The 12,913-nt window shown below is 55.9% G+C and overlaps 1 protein-coding gene across 1 annotated transcript in view; it reads left to right on the top strand.

Annotated features, from left to right (window-relative positions):
• The window catches only part of MROH7 (maestro heat like repeat family member 7), a 50,106-nt gene that overhangs the window by 18,004 nt on the left and 19,189 nt on the right, over positions 1-12,913 (top strand). Inside the window, exons 3-12 of the mRNA XM_047085920.1 lie at positions 891-974; positions 1,931-2,010; positions 2,297-2,426; positions 4,358-4,453; positions 4,941-5,045; positions 5,256-5,391; positions 7,616-7,728; positions 8,067-8,243; positions 8,656-8,810; positions 10,996-11,134. Coding sequence (XP_046941876.1) covers positions 891-974; positions 1,931-2,010; positions 2,297-2,426; positions 4,358-4,453; positions 4,941-5,045; positions 5,256-5,391; positions 7,616-7,728; positions 8,067-8,243; positions 8,656-8,810; positions 10,996-11,134 — 1,215 coding nt within the window. The remainder of the gene's footprint in view (positions 1-890; positions 975-1,930; positions 2,011-2,296; positions 2,427-4,357; positions 4,454-4,940; positions 5,046-5,255; positions 5,392-7,615; positions 7,729-8,066; positions 8,244-8,655; positions 8,811-10,995; positions 11,135-12,913) is intronic.

Here is a 12,913-nt window from a genome sequence, read left to right as displayed (position 1 = left end):
TGGCATTCTATTGGTCCAAGCAAGCAGTAAGATGAGCCCAGATTCAAGGGCTATCTGTCCTCTTGACTGCAGTGGGAAGAACTTGTGGCATCTTTCACCCACCACACCGCCCATCACGTTCCCTTGTTTCGCTTTCTTACTACATGAAGGTATTTTATCTATTTCGCGTCTTTTTTTCTTCTTCTACCAGAAAAGAATGAGAACGAATAGATTAATTGGACACTGGTAAAGGTATTCCCTCTCTCAGGTGGCAGAATGCCTTGATCTGACTAGGATGTGCCCTTAAGAGTGGATACTAAAGGGGGCGCCTGGGCGGCTCGATCAGTTAAGTGTCTGACTTCCGCTCAGGTCATGATCTCACGGTTTGTGAGTTCGAGTCCCACAGCAGGCTCTGTGCTGACAGCTCGGAGCCTGGAACTTGCCTCGGATTGTGTCTCCCTCTCTCTCTCTGCCCTTCCCCGCTCACACTCTGTCACTGTCTCTCTCTCAAAAATAAATAGACATTAAAAAAAAAAAAGAGTGGATACTAAAAAGCCCTTAAAAGGTTTTAATAATCGTGGGATTTCAGCTGGAAGTTCTCCGCACCTCTTCTGTTCCATCAACTCCTGCCTCTTCTCCCTCAGTTGACTGGAGAGGCGGAGTGCTGTGCACTGAATTCTGGTTCTCCTGCAAATGCTGCCCTTCAGGGATTATCCAACCCCCTAGTCCTCACTCTCATGGTCTTCTCAAATCTGCACCCCCACCGCGATTTCTCATTCCTCTGGAGCCCATGCTTAGGGGCTGGCGGCTGGGGCTGGGGTGGCGGTGGCTGGTGGGAGTGCATGGTGGTCCCTGAGGGCGGGGGTCAGCGTGCCTCTCACCCTGTGGCTTTGCCCTCTGCTGCCTCCGAGGTGGAGAATGTCATCACCCTCCAGGAGAGCCAGGATGCGCTCGAAGTGGACGTAGAGAAGAGGACCTTGATGAAGAAGATGATGGTGTGGGAACCTCGTGCGGGTCTGGAGAGCTGGGTGGGGAGGAGGTGGACGTCCCCGTCCACCCACTGATGAGACACGGCTTGAGGTGGGAGGAGGACAGTGGAGGAGGCAGGACGCTTGGCCTCGAGCCTCAGTCCACCTCTAACTGCCCTCTGCCACCCTGAGGAGCTTGATGGGCCATTTCCCTTCTCTGAGCCCTGTGAGCCTTCTCACCTCATAAGTACCTGTGGTAATGCCTGCCTCACTGGCTTGTTTGTGGTGAGGACACAACCAGTGGTGAGTTCCCTGGAGAGCCTCGGGCGCCTGGGGCAGTCATTATTATTCAATACATTCTTTCCCCAGAAATTCCTCCTGGTGGGAAACTTCCAAGAGCTTCCTATCATCTTGCTAAATACAGTCCCTTCTCAGTTGTCCACCAGACTGGTTTAGGCCACTGAAGTGCCCGAAATTAAGTTTAGCTTTGGGTCCTTTACATAAAATCCTCGCCCTTGATAACTTCATTTAACTAATGTTAATTGAGCACCTACTGTGTGCAGATGCTAGATCCAAAGTGAGGAGTCATTAGGACATTTTTAAAGGAATCCACCTCGATCCCCCCACCCCCCAAGAGCCCCATTCATGGTATTTTTTGCTTTGGGCCGGTCGGCGGCCCAAATATACCTCCTTACCACGCGGCTGCCAAAGCAGTTCTTGCTGACCTGCTGAGCGCCACGTGTGAGGTGTGGCTGGTTAGGGTGCGGGGTGTTTTTGGTGGCCTTGACCTGAGAGCTCAGGACAGGGTTTGAGCAGTGAGCTGGCTCTCCCTGCCGGAGGCCCTGTGCGGCGTGGAGGTGGGGAGTTCTGTCCAGGCTCAGGGGCTCCTGCGGCCTGAGCCCCTGGAGGAGAGGTGGCCTCGGTCCTGGGGGCCTGCAGTGGCCTTGCCCCCCTCATTGGCCCCTCTGTGGTCTCCTGTCCAGAGGCAGATCCAGGAGGAGCCACTGGATTCCCTCTCGAGCACCGTCCGCTGGCAGGCCATGGAGACGCTGACCCAGCTGAGGTGTCCACAGCCCTCTCCCCGACCCCCAGCCCTTTCCTCACTTCTCTGGGCTCCGTCTGTCTCTCCCGAGGCCTGTCCTTGGTGCCCGCCCCGTCCTGTGACCTTCCCTCCCGCCTCCCCGAGGCCCTCCCCTTTCCCTCCTCCCCACCTCACCGTGCTCAGGCCAGGCCCAAGCCCCCAGCTAGGCGCCCTCCTCCCAGCCCTGCAGCCTTAGCTTCCCGCCTCCCACCCAGGGGCCCCTCCCTCACTCCGCGCCCTGGTTTTCTGTCTCTCCCCCACCCCCCAGTCACACCCAGCCCGTGCTGGGTGTGCGAGAAAGGTCAGAGCTGGTCAGCACATGCGTGAGGAGTGTGTTCTCCCTGCCCTCTGTGCAGGCCATGCAGGAGAAAGACGAGGCCAAGGCGGAGGCCATACAGGTGAGCCCTCCGGGCTATCAGTTTCCTTCGAGCGAGGCGCGTTTCAGAACTCCCAGTGGGGAGAGAAAGGGCATTCCAGAAGGCAGATAGGACTCTTCACACTCCTGCTGAAGCTGCCTGACCTTGGGCAGTGTACCTCACCTCTCCTGGCCCGAGCAAGCCCTTGATAACCGTTTGGTGAATGAGGGATCGCTCACCGGGAGCGCTCTGTCCACTTCCGGGCCCTGCCCTACGAGGGGGATGTGAGCATGTGTTGCCATGGCCAGAGGAGGTGGCCACAATCGGGAGGAGGGGGGCTGAGGACGGGGTGAGCTGGGGTGAGGTCTAGAGAAGTAGAGAACCTCGAGGGGGGCTCGTGTGAGCGTCTTCCAACCTCGGCAGGGTTGTCCCAGGAGGAGTGGGTGGAGGTGACCCTTAGGGTAGGCGATAGGGTCAGTGGGTGGGGTTCAGGGGGAGGAGTGTTAGCCCAGAGGGAGGCAGCCCATTTAGCCTTTCATTCAGCAAATATGAACAATGCCCACTCCCAAAGCACCACGGGGTGGGGGACGCAGTACAGGGGGGCGGGGGGGGCGGGGGGGGATGGACCTTGTCAAAGAAGCACACACATAAATGCAAACTAGCAACAGTGGTAAGTGTTGCAGACAAGAAGTACTCGGTGCTATAAAGAGCCTGGAATGGGTGTCCTGGCCTACGTGGGGGTCAGCGGTCCCGGTGTTGCAGCTGAGAGGTTAAAGAGAGCTGGTTAGCTGAGAGGGATGCCAGAAGGAAGGGCCTGCCAGGCAGAGGGAACAGCCTGTGCGGTGGCCTGAGGAGAGCAAGAATATGGTGACTGCGAGGATGACAAGGAAGCAATGTGGCCGGAGCCCCGAGGTCGGAGGCTAGAGCGCTGGGAAGCGAGGCTAGAGAGCAGTGGGGGCCAGGCCTCGCTGGCAGCATGAGGGCTCTGGGTCCTGGGAGGTGGGGCACTGAGAGAAGACCCAAAGGAGAGGTGGGGAATCCCTGCTGCCCGGGAAGAGAGCAGGCAGCCCTCTTGCAGTACCAGGCTCAGACAGCAGAGGTCAGTGCTGCACAGGGATGGGCTGCAGATGGGAGGGAAGGAGGAGGTAGTCGGCAAGTGAGGCTGGCTTGGTGGTTGTGGTGTAACCCGGCTGTGCACAGACTGGGGAAGCCTGGACAGTGGCAACCTGGGAGGCAGATGTGAGGAGCTGGCAGAAGGAAAGGAGGCAGGGGACAGAGGGTCTTCCCAGAGTGGCTCAAACCCACTACTCAGCCTTGTGTATGTGTGATGCCTGCACCTTCCTGGGACAATCCTGGGACTGTGGCGCGGCCAAGGGAAGAGGAACCTGGGGAGAGGTGTCCCTCTGAAGGGGCAGCCTGGAAAATCTATTTGGGTCTAGGAGTAGCACAGAAAAAAAGCATCGGAGCACTTCCCAGAGACAAGAATAAAAGCAAGGCTGGCCCTCCTGGTTACCTGGCTCCTACTGTCCTAGTGCCATTTTCCTACCCAGCCTCTCATTTGCTCCTCATGACTTGAAACCACCTTGTTGTGTGACATTGGACAAGTGTTTCGTCGTTTGTAAAATGAGAAAGCCGCTTTGAGGACAAAGTGATATGGTGGTTCAAATCACCGGGCACTGACTTGGCCCATGGTAGAGTCTCAGTAATGGTGGGGAGTTCTCTGCTTCCTCCTTGAAGGTAGGAGTACATGCTAATAATTATTAATTTGTTGGTAAGGAAATCGTAACCCATGCGGGGGTGGGGGGAGTAATTCCTCCCATATCGCACCTCAAGTTAGTCTCAGAGGTGGGACCAGAAAGCGGCTCTCATGGGTCCAAATGCCCCTCCACCCCTCACCCACAGGAGGGGTTGCCTGGGGCCGGGGTCTGCTCCAGAGACCCCCTAGTGGCTTGGTCCTCCTCCTGTCCCCGCAGACACTTTACCGACAGACCCTGGATGCCCTGCAGACACTGCTCAAAGCCCTCTTTGTCGAGGACCCCACTCCTGCTGGGCTGAAGAGCATCTTGGAGGTGTGGGGGCAGGGAGGAGAGGAAGGACAGAGAGGAAAGGAGACCTGGCTGGGGAGCGGTGGGGAGGCTGTGGCCAGAAGGAGGGGTTTGAGTTCCGGGTGTCATCTCGTGCCAGTGTTCTGCCTCCCTGTCGCTCGTGCAGACCCTTTTCCAAACCCCTTCTCTGTCACTCTCTCCCTATCCCCCGTGTTCCTGTTCTAGCTGCCCCTATCGCTTTGCCTTCTCTACTCTCATCCCTGTCTCTCTCTTTATCGTGACTCCCCACCGTTCATCTCTCTCCCCACTGGCCTTCGTCCTCCCTCTGGTCTTTCAGTCCTGGCCCCCGTGCCTCCCTATGCTCCAGGAAGAGGAGGAGGAGGGCTGTGGACAGTTGCCTTTATGCCCTCCCTGGAAGCTTCCTGCTGATTGGTGAAGGTCGACCTGCCCACCCAGGCAGGAGAGACTGGCCTCCAGCCTGTAGCTCTGAGTCTCGTCCTTGTCCTCACAGCCCCTGGGGCCCTGGATGAACTCCGGGAAGACCCATGAGCGAGCACGGGCTGTGAACAGCAACGTCTCTGTGTTGAACCACATGTTTCTGACCCTGCCTTTCTTTGTGAGTGGCCCCTGGGAGGGGAGGACACTCATAGGGAGAATCTTCCTGGCTCCAAGGGAGCCCATGCATCTGTCCAGAGATTGCCAGGTGACCCTTGTCATCCTCAGAGGACTCTGCTATCAGGGCCAGACCATCCAGCTCTGGTCACTATTTACTGTATAGTATCATTGAACCTTTAGGATCCAGTCCCTAAAGTTATGACACAAACAGATGTCCTCGGGGTTTCCGGCGCTGGGGCTTCTGCTGGGGAGGCTCATCCTTCGCATTGGAGATCCTGATGAGGAGATTGGCCGGAAGGCTCTAGACGGCATCATCATCCTCTACACTATCCTGGAGCTCCAAAAACGTAAGCCCTTCGGCGTGCCTCTGAGGCGAGGCTTCTGGGCAGGTGCTCAGCCTGGGAATCTGCTGGAGCCTCCCGTGGGGTCTGCAGAAACTGGTAGGAAGTCTCAGTCCCCACAGAACCAGAGGAGAAGGGCTACAAACAAACCTATTTTGATTTAAGCAATCCTTCTATCCGAGCCCCTCCTCGCCTTCCAGTGTCATTTTTTTTTTCAACGTTTTTTGTTTATTTTTGGGACAGAGAGAGACAGAGCATGAACGGGGGAGGGGCAGAGAGAGAGGGAGACACAGAATCAGAAACAGGCTCCAGGCTCTGAGCCGTCAGCCCAGAGCCCGACGCGGGGCTCGAACCCACGGACCGCGAGATCGTGACCTGGCTGAAGTCGGACGCTTAACCGACTGCGCCACCCAGGCGCCCCTCCAGTGTCATTTTTAACAATTATTTTTATTTACGAAAAAATTTTTTGAGAGAGAGAAAATGTATGAGTGGGGGAGGGGCAGAGGGAGAGAAAGAGAATCTTAAGCAGGTCTCACTCTCAGCGCAGAACCCGATGCGGGGCTCCATCCCACAGCTCTGGAATCACGACCTGAGCTGAAATCAAGAGTCAGGCACTCAAGCGACTGAGCCACCCAGGCGCCCAAGTGTAATTTGTGACTCCCATTTGCACAGCCCTACGATGGCACCATATGCCCACTCGGGCACGGTAGCCCTCATGTGCTGAGAGCCGGGCAAGGCTGTGTCTTAATTCACCACCGCATTCCGAAGGCCCGGCCCTGGGCCTGGGCACGGGGTGGGTGCTCGGTGAATCTTCTATTGAACGAATGAACAAAGAACAGGTCCCACGTTAGCGTCTGGAGTAGCTAAGACCTGCAGGTGGGAGAACAATGCCGGATCCAGCTTTAGGGAGCCGGTGACGTGAAATGAGCTGACACAGGCACCCAGCTGGCACCGAACCTAGGGGCACAGAGTCCCCGCTGTTACCTGCCTCCTCCCTTTCTCCACAGTCCCGACCTTGCCCAAGGGACTTCGGCATGTTGTTTCAACTTTCCTGGCTCTGGAGGCAGAGTGACCGGGCAATCTGAAATCACATTTAACTGGTTATCTTGTATTTTCTCTGGTGACCCCCAGACCCGCACTGTTAGATTCTCAAGGGTGACGTGGTTTGTCCACGCCCACTGAGGGTAGCCAGCAGCAAAGCTTGGCTTTGAACCTGGGTCTGTCTGATTCCAGGTGTCAAGCTTCCTCCCTTTACAGACAACCCACACATCTGGTCCATATAGTCCCTCTGCCTCGACGGCCCTTTCTTCTGTTTATGTCTTGCATACCCTGGGGGGGGATCCAGGTAGGACCCAGGCTGGGCCACAATAAGGCCTTAGGAAACGAGCCTGAAATATGTTTCCTTCAGCAAAAAACATGCCAGGTCTGTTCTAGACACCAAAAATACAGCAACGAAGTTAAATAATCCTCCCTATTGAACTTAGCTTCTTGTCGTCAGGAGACAACCGAATAAACAAGTAATACATAAAGTCAGATGATGATGGGCGCTAAAGGGAAAAAAGGCAGAAAAGGGAGTGTGGGAAGGCCAGGGTAGTGTAGAGGTATCGCTACACACGCACCAGGACAGCAAACGGGAAACGCACAGCTCGCTTCATGGGATGTGCAGCCACGGGGGCCCTCGTGCCCCGCCCGTGGACGCATGTCTGGTCCCCACCGGAACACCATTTGTCAGCATCCCCTCAAGCTGAGCCTAGATCCACCCTAGGGCCCAGCAGGTACACCCCTAGCTACGTACCTAACAAATGTGTGCCTGACAGTCCCCAAAAGGCACGGACTAGGCATACCAGAATGTTCGAGCAGCACTACCGCTGGAGACGACCCAAATGTCCGTCGGAAGTAGGAGAGAGAAATAAATGCTGGTGTCTTCACACCGTGGAAAGTGACACGGCACCAAGACATCTAACCTGTGGGTTTAGGAGCCAGGACAGTGGTCACCCCGGGTAGGGGAGGGGACAGAGGACTGAAAGGGAGCCAAGAGGTGCTTCTGGGGCGCTGACCACATTCTGTTTCTTGGCCTGGGTGCCGGCTTACATGAACGTATTCACTACGTAACAATGGGCCAAGCTGGTTACCTACGATTTGTGTACTTCCTACATCTATGTTTAATAAAAAGTTAAAGAAAAAAAGGGGGGGGTGGTCGGGCCTTACGGAGCAGGCTTTCTTCTTGCAGGAGCCAGAGATAAGGAAGAGACCAATAAGAAGGAGCTGTATGAGAGCAACAAGCGATTCCTGGGGCCCTACAACCCTGTCTGCCCATGCCAGAATATTCTGCGTGTGATCGCGGTGACCGCCTGCTGCCCATCAGCCCCGGGGCCTTCCTGGGAACAGCCCGCCCCAGTGCCTTCTCCCCGCCTTCCCTCTTTCCAAGCTCAAGTCCCCTTTAAGGAAGCCTTCCCCAACCACATGGGCCCCACCCCGAGTGCCCCGACCTCCCCTGGTCTGTGCCCAGAAGCATACCCCCTCTTCTGGGAGCAGGGGCCATGTTGCCCCTTCTTTTGTAGCTCCTCCCCAAAGGGTTGGACACCCACAGATGAACGGAGTATGCGTGGCCTGCCTGCTGACTTCTGCGTGCGTCGCTAGGGGTCTGTCCATGGGTGTCAGTGCCTCTGTGCCTGTTTCAGGAATTTGGAGACTTCCTGGGACCCCAGCAGGTTAAGGACCTGCTGTTAGCAGCCCTGGAAGGCTTGAAAGGCAGCTCAGAAGCCCGGGAGAAGGACTTGGGGGAGGTGATGCAGCTGGCCTCGGAGGTCACCATCAGCTCGGTGCTGGAGTGGTACCACCACAGGGTGGTGGAGGTGGTAAGGGGCCCTGCGGGCAGGGGCTGGGCAGGGAGACCCCGCAGGGCCTGCTCATCCCTTGGGACCGGCCATCTGGCAGTGGCAGGATGGGGGGTGCCGGAACCCCAAGGCACCAGGGCGGGGCAGGGGTGGTGGTGGTGGTGAGTTCTAGGTGCCTCGACTTGCAGGTGAGAAAACTCACTTGATCCAGTGGGGGTGGGGAGGGCAGTGAGGACCCCTGGCTGTCTCCCAGGGAAGGAACAGGCGTGCCGCTCCCCCCTCTCTCCCCTCTCTCTCCTGGGGCCCTCCTCTCTCTCTCTCCTCTCCCCTGCCACTCTATCCTGTCACCCCCACTTCCTTCCTCCTCTCATCTCCATGATCTCCCCATGCCTGCCTCGGGCCTTCTCCAACCGGCCACCCGGCTGTGCCCCAGATCCCAGAAATCATGCAGGCCATCTACATGCAGCTGAACCACATCCAGGAGCCACGGGCCCGCGAGGTGGCCCTGCTGCCCGTCTCTCTCCTGGCCAGCTCCTTCATGACCGAGGTGGTCATGGCCCTGCTCACGTGTCCCCTCCCGCTGGACAGGTACCGACTGAGGGGTTCCCGCCACCACTCCCAGGTTGGAGCAGTCCCCATCCTGGGCTGGGAACCTGTCCTTCCACCCAGAGAAGGCCCTTGCCCTCCCAGCTGGTCGCTTTTCCGTAAGATCTGTGGTGCTTCTGACAGCCATTCAGCATTTCCAAAGCACTGGATATGTCCGTGCAGGGCGCTAATACCTTCTCTCCTTGGTACAACAACCCCATTCTACAGATGGGCAAACTAAGGGGAGGTCTCTTGTCCTCGGCACCCAGTGAGCAAGCAACAGGATGAGGACCTAAACTCAGATTTGACCAGCTCCAAGCCCAGAGCTCTAGGGGTGCCGTAGAAAGGAGGCTTGAGTGTTGGTCCTGCCCCTGCCTCCACCTGCTGTGTGGTCTTGGGTGGTTTACTTGCCCGCGCTGGGCTTCAGTTTTCCCCTAGAGGCAGAAGGGGAAATGCTCCCTGCAGAATTCCCACCCCAGATGGCTGGCTGTGACAAGTAATGCAGCCAGCTGAGCTAAGTGCCTGCCCAGGGCTGGACGCTGCAAGGGGCCTGATGGGCAGAGGGGACCGTGGCCAGAGAGGCCAGACTGACTGCTCCAGCCTCCCAGTCCAGGAAACACGCCCACACGTTTCTGAATGAACAGAACAAGGCAGCAAGTTGTGGGACCCACGCCTTAAGATGGTTGTTTGAGCATGAGGGCAGAATTGTGCAGGGCTGTGTGACGAGGTGTGTCTAGTGGGGACAGCTGGTACCATTCACAGAAGCCAGGGAGATCAGTTAGGAAGGTGAGGGCCAGGGTGATACAACCCCCTCCTCCCACCCGGAAGAATTTAACCCTTTTTGGCCACCCCACCCCCACCCCAGAGGGTTTCTTCTTGGAATCACTAAACCTTCAGACTCATAAGACCGGCGGTGGCGGGGGGCGGGGGGGGGGGGGAGGGCACATCTGACATCGGAGTTACTCAGGATATAGGACAGAGCAGTGACAGGGGCTCCTCTTCCCAGGAGTCCTCGCAGCAGCCCATGCAGCAGGCCAGACAGCGCTGGGACAAAATTTAAGGCGGCCTGGCTCTCAGGGGCCACACCTCCACTTGCATGAGCCCCAGAGAGAGGGTCTCCTTACATCTTGTGCCCTGGAGGCCTCACATTCCCCACTTGGGGCTTAAGAGCTGGTCTCTTGGGCCTCTCAGGTGAAAGGTATAGGAGCTGCCCTGGCTTAGATGGCTCAGGCCTCCTGGGAACCGCTGTCTCTCACAAAAGCTCTATAGACTTGGCTTCTGGGGTCCCCATGGGGGGCGAGCCCCGTCCCAAGAGCCACCGCACCCCGGGAAGCTCAATGCTGCAGTGTCCTCATCGGTTCTTAGAGTTAATTTATAGTTCCTCCCAGCCCAGATGCAATTTACCAATTGGGTCATTTTTACTATAAGCGATGTTGCCTAGCAACATAGTTGACATACTATCTTTATCATGTTTCCAGGGGAACAGAGCTGGAAAGTTAATGGAAGGTTCACATGCTCATGCAGAAGGGGGAAAGGGTTCTGTTAACCCGTTAGTGCACTGGCCGGTCAGTGCTTTCAGCTCCCCGTGACAGGAGTGCTCACAGGCTGGCCCAGATGCTCTCCCCTGCCTGGAGTACTGACTTCTAGGGGACAGGAGCAGGCACTCCTTGAGATTGTGTGACCAATGCAAGGTCCAGGTCCTAAGGGGCCCCCCTGGCATAGAGGAATGACCACAGGGTTTGAAGGCTGGTCACTTCCTGACTCTGTAGCTCATTAGCTGTGTAGTCTCGGACTGGTGATTTCACCTCTCTGAGCCTCAACTCCCATCTGTAAGATGAGAATAACAACCCACCTCGAGGGTCATTTGAGAATTCAGTGACCTTGAATGTCTTGAATATCTCGTTCACGGCTATATGCCCAGAGGTTTGCTTAGTGCCTGGCGTATAGCAGGTGCTCCATATTTGCTGAATAAGTCGTGTATAAAGCACCTGATATGATACGGGAAATAGGGTTTTCAATAATTGTTAGCCCCCTGCCTCTTAGAGAGTGTTTTCTGGACCATTCCTTGCTGACTCACCCATGGGTGCCATTTCGAGGGCATCTTGTCTTCTTCCCAAAACTGCTGGGAGGCTGGGTGGGGCTAGTGCCCTGGTCCCCACTAACCATCTCCCAACCCCTGACCTCCCAGCAACGGCGCAGAGATGTGGAGGCAGCTGATACTGTGCAAGCCCAGCTGTGATATCCGAGACCTCCTGGATCTGCTCCTGACGAGCCTGAAGGAGAAGCCCTTCACCAAGAAGGGCCGGGCCTCGATCGTGCCCTTAGCGGTGAGGACCCACCTCGCCTACCCCATGACTGCCTGGTCCTAGGCTCCTGCCTCCTCCCCACCTGCTGAGCTGAGCTCAGCACACCCAGCTTCTAGTGCCCTGCTCTGCCAGGAACTAGTTGTGCGCCTTGGGCACACTTGTCCATCCCTGGGCTCTTGTTTGTGACCCACTGGATGGCCCAGTACTGCTGCTTACAGGGACAGCAGCAGCCTGGGAGGAGGAGACCGAATGACCTGGGACACACAGACCTGAGTCTGAGATCTGGCTTTGCTGAGTTAGTATTTTGTGACCTAAGGAAGTCACTTCACCTCCCTGAGGCTCAGTCTCTGCATCTGTAAATGGAAATGATAAAGTCTGCTCCCTATGGTGGCTGAGAAGGTGGCTGCCAGACTCAGAGGTCAGCCCTGAGAACACAGGAGGCAATGCGACTGCAGGAAGGTGACTGGGTGGGAGGTTAGATTTCTCTCCGCTTCTATCATTGGCACCTTGGTCCTAGCCAGCTAGATAATACCCCTGCTCATTTCCCTGCTTCCACTCCAGCTCCTCCTACAATCTGTACCGCAGCCAAAAAATCTTTGAAAATGCACCTCTGCTCTTCTCAATACCCTCAATGCCTTCCCATCGCCCTTGAGAATAGCACGGTGTCCCTACCTGTGCTTAAGGCCGTGCACCCTTTGCCAGCCTCACCACACTCCGTGGTCCCTCTTACTTAAGCCCAGCCTTGTTGTTCTTCGTCAGAAGTTCATACACACTATGCAATCTCCGTCACAGGGCCTTTGCACATGCTGTCTCTCTCCTGAACTTCTCTCCACTAACCTAAATCCTACTTATCCCCCAGCTCTCAAGTCAAGCATCACCTCCTCGGGGAAGCCCGCCCTTATCTCCCTGACATGATCAAATCTGTGCATCTTATACTTTGCTTCACATACTTTATCTTGGGAGAGTTTACCCCAGTTGTGATTTGACAATAGTGTGTGGAGTCCTTTGAGTAATCTGTGAGATGCACAAATTCAGTGCCTGAACCTGTTTTGCCCACCGGGATATCCCTAATGTCTAGCCTATACCGGTACATAGTAGACAGTAAAAAAATTGTTGAACTGATTCATTTAGTCAACAACAGTAATTGAGCACCTACTGTGTGCCAGGCACACATAAATTCTGGAGATTCAGCAGAGAACAAGGCATGCTGGTGGAGAGAAGCAAAGACATGGTGGGTGGAGGGGTGGGTGATGTTACCCTTTAACAGAGGAGGACAGTGTTGCTCGATGACATCCCAGGTCTTAGCCAAGGTCACAGAGCTAGTGAGTGGTGGGGCCAGGGCTCGGACCCTGATCTCCTAGCTCTGAATCCTGCGTTTTGCCACCGTGTCCCTTTGCCCCTCTCCTCCAGCACTGAGTTCTACGAATAAGGCATGGGCACCCGCTCCTTCCCTGATTTGGTCATTCATCGTTTCCTCTCTCAGTCGTTGTGTGTTAGTGTATTCTTGAGTCACCCATTTGTGCTTTTTGTTCAAGCGTAGTCCGAGCATGGATACAGTGCGGACTCATTTTTATCTTACGGTGTTGACAAACCATTTGAGCAAGACTGAGCCAAGAGCAGAGCCCTGTAGCACATCACTAGAGACTTCTCTTTATCCTGCTGACCGTGTTCTTTGGATACAAGCATTATCTTTGGTCTACTGAAAAATGTAAAGGCTCTGAATCCCAGAAGCTTAGCTTAGCTTGCCGCTCCCTCACTATTTAACCATCTCTAGCCTTGGCATTTAGATCTGTAAAATGG

The sequence above is a fragment of the Lynx rufus genome, unplaced genomic scaffold, assembly GCF_022079265.1.
Source record: "Lynx rufus isolate CCGP_SWC_20201006 ecotype Redwood Valley unplaced genomic scaffold, mLynRuf1.p SCAF_2, whole genome shotgun sequence".
NCBI lineage: Eukaryota > Metazoa > Chordata > Mammalia > Carnivora > Felidae > Lynx > Lynx rufus.
This window is presented reverse-complemented; position numbering and strand designations above follow the sequence as displayed.